Below are 19,379 nucleotides of genomic sequence, written 5' to 3'. Positions count from 1 at the left end.
CATCGATGGAATTCCACTTGCATAATGTTTCAAAGTGCTTTGAAACAAAGAGACACTTTACAAATGTTTCATTATAGTCTTGCCGAGAATGATTTGGCAATCCCCTTTTCAAATGAGAAATGGGAAATTATCAATGACTTATCGACTTTTCTTGAAGTTTTTAAAACATCAACTACGAAACTATCGGGAACGTATTATCCGACAAGTCCCTTGGTTCTTTCGGAGTTATTTTTAATCGTTAACAATCTTAAAGAATTTGAAAATAAAAGTCCAATGTTTTCAAACATCATATTACCAATGAAGTTTAAATTAAAAAAATACTTTCTTGAATTGCCACCGATTTTTACTTGCGCCGCCGCTTTAAACCCAATGTTAAATGTTACGGGGGTTGAATGTGTGATAGACGAAATTTTTTCAGCCTTAGATATGCATGAAGTTGACCCAAACTTTTCAACAGAGGCACAAAATGATTTTAACTTGAATTTTAAATTTATGTATGACTTTTATATAAATAAATATGGGTCAAACATACACATGCCTACGCCGGGGGGGTCTTCATCAAGTTCAAGTGCTCCTAGAGTACGAGACCCCATGATTAGCCTTATGAACACCGTTCGCAACGTAACGGCTAAAAAACAAAGGGGTAACACCCCTTCAAGCGAACTAGGAAGGTATAGTGCATATGATTTCTCTACCGGTTTATCCGAAGAGGAATATGGCACTTTTGATGTTTTGGCTTGGTGGAAGGTAAAGGAAACCGAGTTTCCGATTCTTGCCACCATGGCCCGTGATTTACTAACCGCCCAAGCTTCTACGGTAGCTTCGGAATCTGCTTTTTCTCTTAGTGGCAGGGTAATATCGGTGAGAAGAACAAGACTGAATTCGGAGTCGGTGGAGATGTGCATTTGCTTGAAGGATCACTTGGACTCAATCGATCGGGTTCAACACGTAACCACTCTGGAAGACGAAACACCACTTGATGTTCGAGTGCACGACGAACAAGAAGGCGTTTCTACAAGTAATTCTGATGAATAAGTCGCCACTCAATAATTACGACGAACAAGAAGGCTTTTATAGAAATAATATGTCACAAAATATAAGTTTAATGTTTTGTTAGTTTGTTTTTGAATATTTTAAAACATATAACCTTTTTTTTGAACTTCTTAAAGTAAATAAAATGAATTATATGTTAATTGTTTTTTTTATTTAACATGTTATACAAATACGAATCGTATAACACCGCTCTTGATTATAATTCAGCATTTGACTTGCGTAAGCCAAAAGACTATAATACATAGCAAACTCAACAAATGTAACACGATACAAAAGTAGCATGAGCCTCTTCAGATTTCAGAAGAACACAAATCATCACCTACACAAGCAGCGGAAACGAAAAACGAAAAAAAAAATAATATTTTACACTGTAACCGGTTGGAACCGGTTACAGTGTAAGAACCGGTTTAGGAACCGGTCAGAACCGGTTCCACCGGTTCCGGGTCCGAGGGTTGGGGAACCGGTTCGGTTCCCTAACCGGTTCGACCATGGAACCGGTTTAAACAGTGATGTTGACTAATGGAACCGGTTCTGAACCGGTTCCGGTTCCTTTGACCAACCCGATTTGATCACCTATAGAGTAGAGCATGAAAAGTTGAAAATAGTAATGTATGCATTAACATTGAGATTTAAAACTGTCGGTACACTGGTACAAAATGTCTGCATCACATTATAATATCCATGAAAACACAAAGCTACAATGCAAAAGAAGCAAAATGATTTGAATCCCTACAAGTTAAATGCACAAGACAAACATACTTGAAGAGATAATGCTGAGTTTCACAACGATTACACAATAATCATCATACTATTTAAAATTTGAAGATGCTAAAACATTTTTTCTACTTTGCAGAAGCAACAATTGCAGTTCTGGCTCGTGTAAAAGTAGAAATCACTGAGCCCAGTTGCAATTTGTCGTTGCACCCAAAACTCAACCTATACCTGCAAAAACAAATCATAATGGCAAAAATGAATATGTAAGATAATAATGCATTAACTATGGTAACAATAACAATATTATTACAATGATAACCTAAATCTATGAATAAGATGATATAGAAGGTTGTATGAAACAAAATTGTCTTTACTACATACTCGATATCAGCCAAGTCGTTGATAAGCTGGACTCGAACATCTGAAGGCATCTTGATTCTAAAAACAAACCTGGAAAAATAATATTCTTGCAAAGTGAGCTGGAAACTAAGTAGAAGCGTACTAGGAAGGAATACTAGACTTACATAGTTACTTCTCTTACAATGTCCACTAAAGCCAAACCTTTTGTCGCCTTAATATCAGATATTTCTACAAAGATTTAAAACCAAAGAAGAAAGTAAATACAGAAGGTAAGATGAACATGGAACGCTGCACATTTAATTATAATAACAGCATAAATTGGATACTTTTAAAGGCTCATTCAGTAGCCAGTAAGATATCTGCTCAATATCTTTAGGCAATGGATTTCCAGTGCAGAGATAGACAGCTTTTTCATTCATATGCTTAGAAGCCATATGCGTTGACTGCATTATATAAACGCATTTAAGCTATTAGCATACTTTAACTGTAAATTAACATTAAATTTAGCTGAAACTAAAATAAGATGTAAAAGAGTAGCAAGACCTCAATGGACTCATAAAGTTTACTACAAAACAAGACTATATTGAACAATGTATGCCTTTGTTTATATAGGTTTTCTGTTACATAAGGTGCTAGAGTACTTTTAAATACACATAACTTGTTCCAGGATTATCTAAGATTTACTCAACCTTTACAACAACCAAATCTTTTTTGTGTCTACATTAAGTTAGAGGGTGCTCCCCTATTAAGGCAATTGCATGGCTGTGTGTATTATCTTTAAGTTTGTACATAATTTATGAATCATGGATTGATCTATTTGTTATAGGTTCACAGAGAATATGCAAATCTTAGTCGTCGTATTGGAACACAAAAAGGCGATTAACTTACATTATGCTTTTTTATCTAAGATGATGTAAAAACCTACAGGAAATCTTGAAACGCATGACCCAAATATGACTTCTTACTGTATTGTATTCATGACCGAGCAGGATCGTAAATAAGATAGAAAGAAAGAACAACCCACTAGTATTTACTAAAATAAAACTTTCAAACACTATGAATTGAAAAAAGTGTAAACTGATATAAATATGGAGCAAGAATTATAATGACCTGCAAAATGTTCAATGCCTTCCTCATGTCACCATTGCTAAGCCGTACAAGAGCTACTAACCCATCTTCAGTGACATCAAGCCTGATTTACAATTTATAATCCCAAGTTATTAATCACACAAGAAGAATTGAACGATAAAAATAGAGCATAAAACATTTTTCAAACAATTCAAAATAGCAGGTAGGCAATGGAAGTTCTAATGAGATCCCAAGGCAGTTTAAAAGACACACTAGTTATTGTGTGTTCTAGAACCCTAGAAGTAGATAAACTACACCTGATTCCAGTAATCATGTATGAAGAAAGAATGCGTGCTTTGAGACTAAATTAACAGGAAGTTCACAGACTTACTTTTCAGCATTAATAACATATTTAAGTCGCTCTTTGACATTGGCAGCATCCAGAGGAGCAAACCGAAATCTGGTGCATCTTGATTGTAGTGCAGGAATAATCTTGTTCACATTATTACAGATAAGCGCAAACCTGGTGCTTTTTGTGTATCTCTCAATCACTGCATTGTTAAGATTACAACAGTAAGTGCTCAGCCAATAAACATACAACTAAGTTACTTTTAATAGAATAGATTACCTCGGCGAAGAGCAAACTGTGCATCCTTAGTCATTGCATCAGCCTCATCCAAGAGAACCAGCTTCACCGAAGCCTTTGCACTAACAAAAAAACATAAAACAGTGATCAATTGACTAAAACCCCAAAAGGAAAACAATCATAAAGAAAGATCAAACTGCTAAATATACTAACTGCAGAGAAACATTTTTGGAGATTGTTGGTTGAAAATTGATAATTGTTGAAGCAATTTTTATGTGACAATCACTACTTTCCTCTAGATGCAAGTAGTATTATATAGTGTATACAAAAAATATAAAAAAAAATCAATAAAAAGAGAGCAAGATTTACCCAAAAGAAAAGCTTTGAGTGCTAGCAAAATCCTGTATCTGCTGTCTAACCACATCAATTCCACGCTCATCAGACGCATTGAGTTCCAAAACCATATTCTGCATCTGCGACCCAAAAAGCTTTCTAGCCACAGCAAGAATTGTTGATGTCTTTCCGGTTCCCGGTGGTCCGTAGAGCAACAAATGAAGCATTTTGTTCTCGCTCGTGAGCCTATCAACTGTTATACAAATTGCACCAGTGAGAAAACACACACCTTGCTTAAACTGTCAAAAAAACTACTAAAAAAATGAGGCATTTTGTTCTCGGTCGTAAGCCTATCAACTGTTAGACAAAATGCCCCAGTGAGACAACACACATATTGCTTAAGCGGTTATAAGAAGTACAAAAGAGATGCAGCATTTTGTTGGTGCTCGTAAGCCTATCAGCTGTTCAACGAAATTCCCCGGTGAAAAAAAACACAATTTTATAGTAAGCCTATCAAGTGTTCGACGAAATGCCCCAGTGAAAAAACAATAAACACAAGTTACGCATAACGTGTTGAACAAAATCGAAAGTTGTAAAGGAAAGGAAGAGGAATTAGTAGCATACTGGTGTCGATTATGTCTCGATGCGCGGCGACGTCGGCGAGAGACTGAGGGCGAAACTTCATGGAGTGGTTTTGGGTACAGTAGCTTTGCCCTTGTTTGGTGGTAATGGTAAAGGATCGTCAATGTCCATTAAGGAGATCGTGTCCGCCATTGTTGTTTGTTGCTGTCCAGAAAGAAAGAAGAATTGATTGGACGGGAGTAGTAGATGTTGTTGCCGCCACACCACCCTTCCAAAGGTAAGTTAGGTCGACTCTAAACAAAGTGACACTAACGACTCGGCCGATTGATATCGATTAGGTTCGTATAAGTATCACTAGAGTACTAGACCCAAATAAGTTAGTAAACACCCAGAATAGCAGCAGCATTCGTCTAGAACACATTTACAACAACGATTACACCATCGGTAAAAACATGAGAGAGTCAACGTGAATGCTACGTTACGGTACCGAAACTAAACTTAAGAAATAATTTCATCAAATTTTTGTATTCAGAAAAAAATAACATATTTATATAATTTTAATAAAATAATTAAAAAAAATGAATCTTGGCAACGACGATGCCTTTTTAAAATTTTTAAAAAGTGTAATAACTCGAATTATACATTTACTTTACTATAAACAATCTACTTTACTATAAATCAATCTAAATTGAGTGTAAATCAATAAAATAATGATAATGATTATATGAGTAATAGGATTGCTCTCACCACCCAAATGAGTTATTAAGTCGACTACTTAAATTGCCAGCAAGAATTATTATATCAGCCAACAACTAATTTTCGATTTTTTTCAAATCCAATTTGCCTCAAACTTAGTAAGATAGGCACGATACCCCATAGTAATAACAAAGAATATGCTAAACTATTATGCATTAGCAGGAGTAGAAACTCCGACAGTTAAGAAATTGCAGCCTTCCAAATAGGAACTGGCCAATCCATGAAAATACCATGAAATTACAAAGATTGTACCCGTGAATCAACCCCCTATGGCGAAATACACAAGGTGAGCATCCATAACAAAGAAACTCAAAGAGCATATACCGATATACGCGTATACATCATCAACAAATTATGTCTATATAAACTTTTCCTGATTAATGATCTTATCTTAGACTTTCCACATCTAACACCCAATTTAGTTATACACATGAACTACGGAGAACCAAAAATTACGATAAGGTCCCATCATTACCCATTTGTGGGCATCCGTACCCGCAAACTCCCTCAAATACCACCCACGGATGACAAAATGGGCTGTCTGTAAGACTCTTGTATCATCGTCATATGCACGTACGCCAAAGACACTGGCACGTGTGGCGTTAGTTATTGATATATGGTAAAGTTATGTGGCCCGTAGATACTAGACAGTGAAGCTTCAATAATATGGAACAAACTTAAAAATAACGATTCATTTTTCATCCTACATCCTCATAGTTTTCTGCATACAGTAAAACTGCGAAAGCAACCGAGCATTTACAACAGCCACAAAAGTCATATGCCTAAGCATACATTTTTCCAAATAAAAGTTGCATTACTACCTGCAAAACTTGCTACCTAAACATGACACAACAGTTAAGCAACCGGAATCTTTGGTTCTCCTAGATTTACAAAGGACTGTGCACGAGCCATTCTGCCCAATGCTACATTCCATGACACGAGATGGTCCATGAACACATTAGCATACCGGGCTCTGTCATTCTGTTGAAAAAAAAGAGAGAAACATAAAACATGGCACAGTTAAATAGGAAACCAGAGGTGTAAAACAGGCAAGTAGTTCAAAAGGGTCCGTGCCAAAATTACCTTTTTACCCTTATTTTGAAATTTAGCAATAATCAGTGCATTAAATATAATAATAATAATAATAATAATAATAATAATAATAATAATCTAACTTTTATTTAAATTATTAAATTATGATCTCAGAGGTTTTATGTACTAGATACACTAAGGTTGATATTTTCCTTTTTATTAAACTTTTTGGATTAACCTATTTGACCGGTTTGAGATAGAAACCGATCCATTTGTGGATAAAAACTGTCAATATCGCCACATATGCAGAGAACGATTGGCTGTGGAAAGAAGGGTGTTTCAAATGAATAATACCTTGTAATCCAGATAATAAGCATGCTGCAAAACAGAATAAATGGAAATGAGAATGAATAATCAATCCAATGCACACACTCCACCCAAAAATGAAAGCCCAAAACACATACAATATTTCTCTTTTGCTTAAAAAATCGAACCAAATATATACTTGTTTGTTCAAATTCGTTACTACATATTACTGAGTTTTATATGCACATTGTATCTCTGTTGTCATCATTTAAGAGTGTTTTAGATATTTGAATAAAATAATGCTTTCATGTGGAGAGAGAGAGAGAGAGTCATACCTCCCACATATCCAAACTAAGAAGAGGCTGTGAAAGAAAAAAGAAAATAACACGTTACTAAAAGTAAAAAGGAAAAAAGAAAGAAATTCATAAAATAAGAAACAGTAACAATATGAGAAACTTGCTTACAATATCATCCCACACAAGAGGGGTCACAGCATTTGTCGTTGTAGCTATTGCAAGTCGTCTTTCATTCCGCTTTACTGAAACAAAAATAAAAAAAAATGTGATCAGGCTACACAACACACAAAACTCAGATAATATGAACACACGCAAACATTTTTGCCCTGATTTTGAAAACTGTTTTATGAAAAGAAACGATATTTCCTAAATTCAATAAATAAATGATGCACCAGAATTCTACTGTAGTAAACTAAACAATCAAGCAAGTGACAGGAGACATACAAACGAGCCAAACCCATCCAGAGCCAAATAGTGTGAGGGCGGTTTCAATGAACTCTTCTCTAAAATTTGAAAAGGAACCAAAATCCTTTTCAATCTGTTGAAGTAGACCTAATATCGGTAAATTTCCGCCTCCAGGCTGCATGGATTCCCAGAAGAAATCATGGTTCCAGGCCTGCAGAAAGTACAATATTGAAATCAATTAAAGAAAACCATCTTATTGAACTCAAAAGAACAAAGAATCCACCAACTATGGCAATCTAAAGCTAATTCTAGCTTTTAAAGATAGTATATTACTTGTAGCTAATGAATTCTTCAAACCTGAGCAGCAACATTAAACTCTGGCAAAGGGTTTCCATTGTTATATGTCACTCTGATCAATTCATCTAATGTGTGTCCGTATAATATATCATCCTTTGCTAAATATTCGTTCAAACGTTCCACATAACCACGGTGATGCTGTCCCCAGTGCACCTCAAGAGTCCTCTGGCTCATATACGGCTCTAGCGCATCCTGGAAACAAAAACACAGAGGACAAAATCAATATCTCTATACAGATTCAACTGCTTAAAAATGGTGTTCCTAGTTTTATTTTATATCTTACTGCACCGTTCATATGTGTTTTTCTATTTCACTCGATTCAGCATGTGGCGGTACTTAAAGAGGAAGATAACAAAAAAGCTTACAAATTTATAATTTGGAGGTTTCAAGCTGTAGTACGCAGAAATGTTTCTTGGCTTTTTCAAGACATGATCTTTCCTTTTTTGAACTTGATCCTGACATGTAACAGACCAATAAAGATTCAAGGAATGTGTTCAATAAAGTTTATCAGAATACACAAACAAAGTATTTAGTGGTTATAAACTTACAAACTTAAAAGATGGAGTTTTCAAGCTGTTGTAAGCAGAAATGTTTGTTGGCCTGTTTAGGGCTTGACATTTCCCCCTTTGCCCTTCAGACTGCCACATCAAATAATCATTAAGAGTTCTTAGACAAATCAGTAAACATCAATCACAAAGGAAAACTGCAGCCCTTTTAGAATATAACTCCAAATTGGATTAAAGATAGTTCTAGGGGCTGTAAACGAACTGAACGTCCAGCGAAAAGTTCACTTACGTTCATTCGTTTAATAAATGGAAAAACATGAACAAGGAATTTCATTCGATTAACTAAATGAACGAACAAGAACAGAGGCCATGTTCATTCAATTGTGTTAGTGAGCGTCCGATAATGTGTTCATCTATGCCTGTTTATGTTCGTTAATGTTTGCTTGTTTACATTTGTTCATTATATGTTTTAAAAACTTTTTTTAACGACTTCTATAACTTAAGCAAATTATTAACTATAAAGAAAAATATATATATGAATATTATGTGATAATTTACATGTAAAATTAACATATGAATATGAATGTTAAAAACACAAACTTGGTAGCCGGATCGAGCCATTGACACTGACCATTCTCTACTAGTCAAATCAAATAAAACACTGTTTGTATTCATTCATTTGTGTTCTGAACCATTTACGAACTATTCATTTCCTTAAATCCGTTAGAAAAAAGGTTTTTTTCCCTTAACGAACTAACACAAGCAAGAAATTTCGCAAACCATGTGCTTGTCCGATAAAAGCTTAACAGACAAACATGAATAAGACCTTGTTCGGTTTGGTTCGTTTACAAGTTACAACCCTACATACTTGTCTACAACTTGATGGTAATAACAAACAAAATCCCGAGAAATTAACACCAAATTCTCACCCCATAAGGCAACTTGCACCTGCTAAGTTCATTTGAACTACTGATAAGATAGTTACTAATGGACCAACTCATATCTTGCACAGACACCTGCAATCAAATGGGTATTTGAAACTCAGCTCACTTATTGAGACTAATATGGAAATATTAGCAGGTTATCTCTTTGACGCATTTTCACAAACACTAGGTGTGCAAATATCTTATGACGTGATTTAAGGGACAAACCTATATGGTGTGTTTGTTTCTCTGTTACGCGAGTATCGACTGTACGACGTTGTGATTGTTCCTGGTACCTTATACAATGTTCTTGGAGTTAGGGCACTTTCCCGTTTTGAGCCCAAGTTTCGACCAACCTTATCCGACCACAATATATAGGGGGTGTTTGGGAGAAATTTTTTTTAAAATGGTGTGTATGGAAAAAAAAAAAAAAGAGGAAAATGGGAAAGTCAAAAAAGAAAAAAGGGAAATGGTTGAGCGCTGGGAATAGCGACTTAGGAGTAAATTTATTTTGCTTTTCTGACTTAGAGAGAGGGAGTCGCTTTTGGCAATGGAGGCTTAGGAAGAAAAGAGGGAGCCGCCATTGCCAATCGCGGCTTAGGAACAAACCAACTTAACCCCGTTTAACCTCCGTTAGTTATAGTATTGGGTATAAAAAAAACCCACAAAAACCCTATCACACACCCTAACACACATTATAATTTTATAACTTTAAAAAAACCCACCAAACAACCTAATACACATTTACATATCTCCATTTATATTTTATAAAAACTATACCTATTTACATATGTTAATTTATATATTTTATAAAACTAATTTGTTTACATATCTCCACTATAATTTACATATCTCCATTTGTTTAATTTTTATAACTCTAGTATATTTAAAATATATATGAATGATATTTTTTTAATAATACTATTTATTAAAACAATATTGTTTGTTAAAATAAGATTTATTACATTAGCTAATTTAAAATTTACAATACAAGTAATAATCTAATGCCTATGCGGATGGCGGATCAGACAGCCGCCGGTGCCACAACCAACAGGTCTAGGATGTCTTTGTGGTCGTCCTCGTCTTGGTGGTGGATCTTCGGCTTCATCATCATCTGGTTGTCCGGAGCTTTCTGGTTGACTCGTGTGCAGGTCCAAGCTCATTGGAACCGGAGTTAAATGTTGGTATCGCGGTTGTGGAACATCAAGACCGGTATTATCAAAATTCTGGAAGTTCCCCGGCTGGTCGGAGTACATCGGAGCAATCATATTGGTATAAGGAGTTTGTCCAAAAAATCCAGCCCAACTGTTTTCTAGGTTGTAGTTAAAACTCAATTGGGTACCAAATGGATTGCTTGATGATGCCTCTCTAGCATTCTGAAATGAAGGTCTATAACCGGAATCCCAATCTATTGCTTCCCCTCCAACTTGTGAGGTACCCTCCCCATGGTAGGGTGTTGCACCTCTAATAGTAGAGGTACCATCCCCATAGTTTGGCCCTGTAAATTGTTGGGGTTCCGCCCCCTCACCTCCACCATAGTTTGTTGAAGGCCGGGTTCTTTGCCGACCACGACGACCCCGACCACGGGGAGCACGCTGGGGGATAGTGTTATCCGGTCCCACATCCGGTTCATTGGTCTGTATGTAACTGGGCTGACCAAATTGACTAATTGATCCGACCAGTTGTGAAGCCATTTGTTGGACCCCTCCCAAATTTGCGTAGTAATGGTCAGGACCCATGTTTTGCATACGTGTTGCTTCTTGACCAATGAAGCTTATACCATCCGCCTACAAAATGAAACCAATTAGAATCTACACGCGTTACTTAATTATTAATTTTAATTCAAGATTAATAATCATACTAACCAAGTATCTTGCATGTCCACCGTGATCATGGAATCCAGTATGGGGATCACCGCGCAGGTGCCTCGGGTTCGTTACATAAAGGACCGTATGCTAATGGAACCAGTCACTGTAATTGTTGACTGTCGTAGGCAGGTTGGTGTCCAAACCTTCCAACACGTGTTCGTGTCTACTGTTCCAGTCGTCGACATATCTTGCATGGTAAACAGACCAGTCCGTTCCAGTTCTCCCTTTTCTTTCCGTTTTACGTAGTTTTGTAACCACGGCACGGGTAATAGGGAATGAGGGAGGGATCTCTTGAAGCAATCCAAACTGCCTCTTCACCCTTTCCACCGGATGATATTCCACCACGTTATAATAGATTAAATAACATTGTGATCTCCAACTGTGTTGGCCTGATGTGCACATTCCCGGGAGTCTATGGATCACGCCCCGATAAGGCATCCAATTAAACTGTAAGAATACAAATATGTTAATACTTAGTATTTAAAATTTAATTAATAAAACCATTATGTTAAAGAAAACATACATCGGACTCTCGTAGACCCTGCAACGTTGTACGGTGAGCCTTTATAACATTTGAAAGCGTCTCTCTTCTACTAATTTTATTATACGTCCACCTTCAGGAAGACATTAACGACTATTAGAATATTAATATTTATCTTAGTATTACAATAGTACGTATTTAATTACTTTGCACCATATGCTTTTTCCCAATCTATTTGCTCATTGATAATTGTGGGTGCCATTGGCCGAATCCGGGTCCATGCCCATATTTGTAGGAGTGACATTGGGCCACCTAGAGCCCTAGTTTCTGGCTTGGTTCCCTTAGTCAGTTCTCTATACAAAAAAGCTAGCGCGGCTGAACCCCAACTCATTTTCCCACAAGTATTAAAGTCACGCAAATGATTTAACACATGTAACGACGCATACGAGTTATTCGTATATGCTAATAAGTTATTAGTAATCAGTATTAGGCAGATACAACGCGCATGCTGCATACATAACAAGTCTGTTGAATGTTCATGTATTGGATTCTCTAACAAAAACTCTTGTATTTTGCCGATTTTTAGCGTGTGATTTTTCAAATCATCTTCATCCGAAGTAAAACCTAAGTAAGTTTGGCACATATGCACGCGATCCGCGTGGCTGTACGACTCCTCAACCGGTGCTATTGCCAAGCCCTCAATGGGTAAACCCCATAGAACGTTAACATCTTCCAACGTTACTGTGGCCTCACCAAATGGCAGGTGAAACGTGTTAGTTTCGGGCCGCCACCTCTCGACTAGTGCTTCTACCAAAGGTCTATCAATTTTTCGACCCTTTCCACATGACACCAAGCCGCCAAAACCAAGCATACTCATGAAATTTCCAACTCTACCCGATATAGATATTCTCTCTTCGTTAATATACGCCCAAAGAGTACCATCACCCCGTTTAAAATCAATGGTATTGACATCCCCCGCTTGTGGATTCAAAAACAATTTTCTGGCTCTGTGTTCGTCACCCAGGTACAACAGACTACTATCCATTGGACCCGGGTTGAGATGTAGTTGTAATTCATTTTCTGGTGGTGTTTGATGGTTGTAAGGTGTATGAAGTATTTGTGGTGTTTGATGGTTGTAGGAGAATTTAGAATTTTGTGGTGTGAGAGATTGATGAGAATTATGGTGGTGTTGGATGAGAATTCACATGGACAATATATGAGAAAATATATAGGGATGTAATTTGCTTTCACATGTTGAATTCACATGCCATGCTGAAGAAAATGTTGAATCGTTTCCATAATGCATGTCCTTTGCTTTCTTACTTTAATCACATGTATTGTCTTCATGCCTGTGCCTTGCTTTAATAATTTGGAAGCTTTAATCACATGACATGCATGCATGCCTGTGTCTTGCTTTAATAATTTGGGTGCATGCATATATTGTCTTCTCATCACATGTTTTGGACTATTAGGGTATAATAAAGAGGTAGGGATAAAAGCTGAGTGAGATAAATATATTGCAGATCTATTAGGGTTTCGGAATTTTGAAAAAAAAAGTAAAGGGGGAGCCGTGATTCCCAAAAGAGGCTTAGGACAAAAAAAGGCTGACACATGCATTAGGGTTTTGACCAAAAACCATGTGAGGGGGAGCCGCGATTCCCAATGGCGGTTTAGGAATAAGCTTTTTAAATCTCCTAGACATGCATTATATTTTTATTTATTATATAAACTATATTATATATATACGTATTATATTAATTATTGTATATACATAATTTATATAAATAATATATAAATTATTTATATATATAAACTATATTATATACATATATATATATATATATATAATAACATAATTTTCTTATATATATATATAAATTATATGTAATATACATATATATATATATATATATATATATATATAATAACAGAAACATAAAATATATTTTTACTTTTACCCAAACACTTAAACATCATAACATTACATAAACTACACTTAAACATCATAATACAAACCAGAAACATAAACTACACTTAAACATCATAATACAAACCAAACACTCACACATAACACAGTTAAACGTCACAACCTACAAAGAGTTTTGGGACGCTTAAATTAAACAAGACTAACAACTAAACATTATCGGGTTCCACGCACCATTTATATAACACGTCAGCCATATGATGCCGGTAGTTAAAACATGACTCTTCAACGTCATTTTCAATCACTAAGGGCTTCTTTTTAACCAACATTTCCATCATCATACAAACCAGACCCCCTGAATTAGCAGTGTTACCCTTGTCTTGAGGCACGTCAACTTCACTTAAACCCATGACCATTTCTTTTTTATCGTATATAATATCCGAGTTTCGCCAGTATCGTATACGATCAAGAAACCACGGAAAAAACACTGATAACATCTCCATTTTAGCACTTTGAAGTCTTTCACTTCTCCACCTTTTATCAGTCCAGTTTGGGTAATTTCCATCGTCCGCATATCTATGCGAACGAGTAACCAATTACCATCCTTAAACGAAAAAGGAATATACACTTTGTCAACCTCCCAATGTTTTGGATATGGCCATTTAGTTCCGGCCAGCTCTAAGGCAATTATAGAGTCTTCTTTTTTCATTTCATCATAAAAACACGGGGGTAACATCGTCCAACGTTGTGCTGACTCTGGTGCAGTTCTTAATTTTGCGTATCGATGGATCATTAATCCTGCGGTCCACGCTTCAATGTGCTGTAAATATAATTAAAAATCATATAAGTTACACAATTAGGAGATCATATGTACAAGCATATGTGAGTTTAGAAATTTACCATCTCAGAAAGGCTTCCATTGGACTCGTACCCTAACAAACTACCCCAGAAACTTCGATCTAGTTGTTTCGTGGGTAAAAACTTCGTATAACAAAAAGGGGCATCTCCGTTAGTATAAAACTCAACTGCATCTTTAGACCAATTTTTACCCTCTAGGTTCAAAGTTGCCTCTTTATTTTGTAAAGAGGGGTTTTCGGGAACGGATGAAGAGGAACCCGAAATAACTGTATGAGGGTTCCTCAAACGCCTCCAAACATCATCAGTCCATCGTGCTGATTTGGTCACTGGTTGAGAGGAGTAAAATTTCTCATTATCTTCTTGGTCCCTTCGGTGCGCCATTAGGAAGAAACTTAGTGTGTCGATGCAAATTATGTTTGATAAGAGATGAAGTATTGTCTTTAAATACTGGATATAGAAAACCCGTGATACATCACATGCTGTTAAATGTCACAGAATCACGGGTGGCGGGTAAGAGAGAAAGGCCAAAATATGTTTAATGTTGATTGAGACAACGCATCAATAATGTAATTATGCATGTCACAGCTTTAATTTATTTTAAAACCATACACTGACATGAATGACCATACATCAGCTTTCATTCATCTCAAAACCATACACTGACATCAGCTTTAAATGTAACTCATTGATTAAAGCCTGTAGTAATAATGCAGTTCTGGTAGAGTAAGGCCAAAATAGGTTTACTATTGATTGAGACAACGCATCAACTTTAAACATCTCCTAAGCCACTACTAGAAGAAGCGGTTCCTCCTCATCCGACTTGTATATAAATAACACCCCATACCTCTCATTTTATACCCTGATTTCAAACAAATTTCATAATTTTATACGCATCTCAATCTTTTTTCTAGTAAAAATGGTGATTTGCAACTGCGAGAAAGAGATGGAAATCAAGATCTCAGACCATTTTACCAGTCCAGGTAGACCTTATTATAGCTGTCCAAAACGGTCTTCAAACTGTGGAGTCGGCCATGGATTTGGGTAGAGTCACAGATTTAAGGGTAGAGTCAGGCCAACTTAGTTTAATACAGTACTATCTTTGCTGTTGATTGAGACCATACATCAGCTTTAACTAATTTCACAACCATACACTGACATGAATGAATTAGGGGGTTGTCACCAGCTTTTTCTAATCATAGTTTTAAAGGTTCACATGTCTAGAACTAAAATACAAACATGTCACTGTATATAGAGCAGTAGTAACATTTACCCCTCATACGTAATTGAAACCCTTTTTGACATCTACCTAGCTTCATACATACATCACTCAAAATTCCACAGAACCCTTACACTAAATCAAAATGGATTCTTCTTCTCAACCACATTATCGGTTTGTGGTACAATTATATTATGGGGGTGAAGTTTCATACACACAAGGGGTTGTTGTAGGTGCTCCGGGAACTCGTAGCACAACGTTTTTAGTTATGAATCGTATGAGTTATACAGAGTTCGTTGATAACATATGTCAATGGGTTCAAATTGACAGAGAGTCTTCTTGTCCGCAGTTAACTCTCTTATATGAATTCAATGGTTGTTCATATACAGCATGTGTTAATGGAGAAAACGGTATGGACTTAATATACCAACTAGCTTCGCATGTCCATCCGTACACCTGTAATATTCATGTCACATGGAAGCCGGTAGTTCCCACCTTGCAGCAAGGTGGTTCCATGAATTTGCTACATGCTGGTTCCTCACACGTCTACCAAGAAGACGAAGGCAGTGAAGAGGACGAAGAAATGGAAGAAACTGAAGAGAGTGAAGCCTCTCTTTCTGAGTATGAATCAGAGGAAGAAGACGATGGAATCCCTCCTTTTCCTCAACAACAAAGTCAGGGACTAACTCAATTTCCTGAACTTAATGTTGTTGGTATAGGTTGGGATGAAGACTTTACTCCCCTGTATAATGATGGGGAAGATGAGATGGTGTTCTGGGACAAAAACAATCCAGAAATACGTTTAAATATGTATTTCACTTCAAAGAAACAAGTTGATTACGCTGTCAGAATGTGGAATATCAGCCACAACAGAGAGTTGTATATGGCTGAAACAAGACCAAAAGTCTGGACAGCGAAATGTAAAAGTATCAAGGATACAAACAACCAGTCCCAAAGCTCTCAACCATGTCTTTGGACATGCACAGCCAGAAAGCTAGTAAATTCAAATTTTTTCAAAATAACAACATGGACTCCTGCCCATTCATGTTTCACAACTGTTTCTCGCAACAACAACCGGTCCCTAAGATCAAATGTTGTTGCAGCCCACGTTCAAGAGCAAGTTCAAGCAGATCTATCTATTAAAGTGAAACAAATTCAGTCTCTCATCAAAGAGAAACTGAATGTTGATATCACTTACGGTAAGGCTTGGGCGACGAGAAAAAAGGCCGTCGAAAACATACACGGTAGCTGGGAAGAAAACTTCCATGAATTGCCAAGATACTTATTGGCACTACAACAAGCAAACCCGGGTACCGTTGTCCAGTGGTTACACCATCCAGGGAGTCCTGCGGGAAAACCAATATTTAACTATCTTTTTTGGGCATTCCGTCCAAGTATCGTGGCCTTTAGTTATTGCATGCCTGTAATCTGCATAGATGCAACCCATCCAAGGGGCACTTACAAAGGAAAAATATTGATGGCGGTTACGAAAAATGCAAATAACATGATCTTGCCGCTTGCCTACGCCTTGGTTGATGAAGAAACAAACAACAGCTGGAGGTGGTTTCTTCAAATGTTTGCGGAGAACGTTGAAGACCCCAGATCCCGAAGGTTGTGTGTAATTTCTGATAGGCATGCAGGAATCAAGAATGCCATGGAAAACTTGGAAGCCTAGCAGGAACCCAATGCCTACCATCGATTTTGTCTTAGGCATGTAAAGAGCAATTTCGCCACGCATTTCAAGGGTGTGAGCTTGAAGAAGATGTGTTGGGAGATTGGAAGCACGACACAACAAAGAAAGTACGATCGCCTAATGTACAGCCTAAAGAGAACAAATAAACAGGCGTGGAAATACCTGAAAGACATTGATAGAAGTACGTGGACACTCCTGCATGACAAGAAAAATCTCCGATAGGGTAAACTCACCACGAACATCTCCGAAAGCATGAACAATGTGTTGCGTGGTGCCCGGATGCTCCCGATAAGGGCATTGGTTGAGTATACCTTTACAAGAGAGGTTCACCAATACGTCATAAACTACCAACAGGCGTATAATTGCTCAACCCAATTTCCGGACCGCAAGTGGACATTGTTCCATGGTCGTGAAATAAGGGCTCGAGAACATAGAGTATTCCCTTATTCAGTACCTGAGCAAGTGTTCATGGTGAAAACATGCCTACAGACCTCCGATGAAACCAGCGATAGTCCTTATACGGTCAAATTCAAAAAGAAAACCTGCACTTGTGGTAAGTGGCAAATTTACCGGTTCCCTTGTAGCCATGCAATTGCAGTTGCCACTATCTACAAGAAGATCCAAAAAGTATTGTGAATAGCAGGTTTCACACAGACACATACCGTGCGTAATACAACAACAGCTATCATCCGGTGAGTCATAAAGAAGATTGGAACGACGCCGGATGGACACTTTAAGGGGACGCAAATAAGATAACCGTACTAAGAGGAAGACGTCGTGCGAGGAGGATGCGTAACGAGATGGATAACACCTATGTACAGGAAAGGACAGGGCGTCTGTGCTCTGGCTGTAAACAACCGGGTCACATGATCAACAATTGCCCAAACCGATCAAATTAGTGCTGTTAGGTCTTGTATCTCGTGTTACTTTGTATGTGTATTATGTTAACCAGTTTAATATTTTGAGGAATGTTAGGTCTTGTATCTCGTGTTCTTGATAGTATTATAGTTTTTTATTTCATTATCTTAATATTATTAGATGTCAAATAATCTTACATTACATTAAAATAATTTAACATATTTATACTTATTTAAACCATAACGTGCAATATTTATACAAATTAATATTAGAGTTATAAAAATTAAATTACGGTTATAAATAATGAATCCTACACTAATAAATTATCATTTAAACAAATTAGTTTTATAAAATATATAAATTAACATATGTAAATAGGTATAGTTTTTTATAAAATATAAATGGAGATATGTAAATGTGTATTAGGTTGTTTGGTGGGTTTTTTTAAAGTTATAAAATTATAATGTGTGTTAGGGTGTGTGATAGGGTTTTGGTGGGTTTTTTTTATACCCAATACTATAACTAGCGGAGATTAAACGGGGTTAAGTTGGTTTGTTCCTAAGCCGCGATTGGCAATGGCGGCTCCCTCTTTTCTTCCTAAGCCTCCATTGCCAAAAGCGGCTCCCTCTCTCTAAGTCAGAAAAGCAAAATAAATTTACTCCTAAGCCGCTATTCCCAATAGCGGCTCAACCATTTCCCTTTTTTTGTTGACTTTCCCATTTTCCTCTTTTTTTTCCATACATACCATTTTAAAATTTTTTTCGTGTTTGGGATTCCTTATTTTTCTCTCCTTGTAACTAATGAAATTGAATGAGTCCTTTATTTTCCATTTTAATGTTTGGGAAGTTATAAGAATTTATGAGTTTCTCCTTATTGATAAGGTTAAAAGATGGGTTTTAAATAAGTTGGGAAATCCTAACTTATCTCCTTATATGTTTTGAAATACCCTTTCCACCCTTATTCCAATTCATTTTACATCAATAAGTTAAACCAAACACTTTTTAAAAATAACTTATTGACTTATATTAATCCAAACACATTTTTTAAAACTCCTTATCAAATATCACAAGGCCTTTTCTACTTATCACAAAAAAGTTCTTTTCACCTTAAATAAGGAATCCCAAACACAACCATAGTAACATTTTCTAAAAATTTTATTTTAATTTTTTACCGATACAATGCCCGAGGTTCGGATGATGTGACT

The 19,379-nt window shown here is 36.6% G+C and overlaps 2 protein-coding genes, 1 long non-coding RNA gene and 1 pseudogene across 4 annotated transcripts in view; all 4 read right to left on the bottom strand.

Moving 5' to 3' along the window:
* Positions 1 to 19,379, bottom strand: part of LOC143583565 (uncharacterized) — a 168,648-nt gene that overhangs the window by 32,113 nt on the left and 117,156 nt on the right. The window lies entirely within an intron of this gene.
* Positions 1,737 to 2,439, bottom strand: LOC143583563 (uncharacterized). Its single transcript, XR_013144198.1, has 3 exons — positions 2,292 to 2,439; positions 2,149 to 2,217; positions 1,737 to 1,995 (listed from the first exon to the last, which is right to left on the bottom strand). It is a non-coding gene; the product is annotated as an uncharacterized LOC143583563 (long non-coding RNA).
* Positions 2,576 to 4,889, bottom strand: LOC143583557 (replication factor C subunit 3-like; annotated as a pseudogene). Its single transcript, XR_013144194.1, has 6 exons — positions 4,739 to 4,889; positions 4,151 to 4,367; positions 3,824 to 3,903; positions 3,587 to 3,746; positions 3,238 to 3,319; positions 2,576 to 2,611 (listed from the first exon to the last, which is right to left on the bottom strand). The product of XR_013144194.1 is annotated as a replication factor C subunit 3-like (transcript).
* Positions 6,085 to 9,476, bottom strand: LOC143583562 (superoxide dismutase [Fe] 3, chloroplastic-like). The gene is made up of 9 exons (XM_077065841.1): positions 9,284 to 9,476; positions 8,397 to 8,486; positions 8,214 to 8,303; positions 7,849 to 8,040; positions 7,531 to 7,702; positions 7,255 to 7,328; positions 7,126 to 7,152; positions 6,839 to 6,862; positions 6,085 to 6,433 (listed from the first exon to the last, which is right to left on the bottom strand). Exons 1-9 carry the CDS (start codon positions 9,353 to 9,355, stop codon positions 6,308 to 6,310), a joined length of 867 nt encoding a protein of 288 aa, XP_076921956.1. The 5' UTR covers positions 9,356 to 9,476; the 3' UTR covers positions 6,085 to 6,307.

Source organism: Bidens hawaiensis, unplaced genomic scaffold (genome assembly GCF_021521415.1).
Source record: "Bidens hawaiensis isolate Kalapana, Puna unplaced genomic scaffold, B.hawaiensis_p1.1 tig00032455_1, whole genome shotgun sequence".
NCBI lineage: Eukaryota > Viridiplantae > Streptophyta > Magnoliopsida > Asterales > Asteraceae > Bidens > Bidens hawaiensis.
This window is presented reverse-complemented; position numbering and strand designations above follow the sequence as displayed.

Bases quoted from the DNA above. Each gene is read 5' to 3' on its own strand.
- LOC143583562 (XM_077065841.1), bottom strand. From the start codon at position 9,355: ATGAGTTGGTCCATTAGTAACTATCTTATCAGTAGTTCAAATGAACTT. The intron at 8,487-9,283 runs GTGAGAATTTGG...TTGATGTGGCAG, and splicing joins GGTGCAAGTTGCCTTATGGG to TCTGAAGGGCAAAGGGGGAA. The intron at 6,863-7,125 runs GTATGACTCTCT...TCTGTTTTGCAG, and splicing joins TTAGTTTGGATATGTGGGAG to CATGCTTATTATCTGGATTA.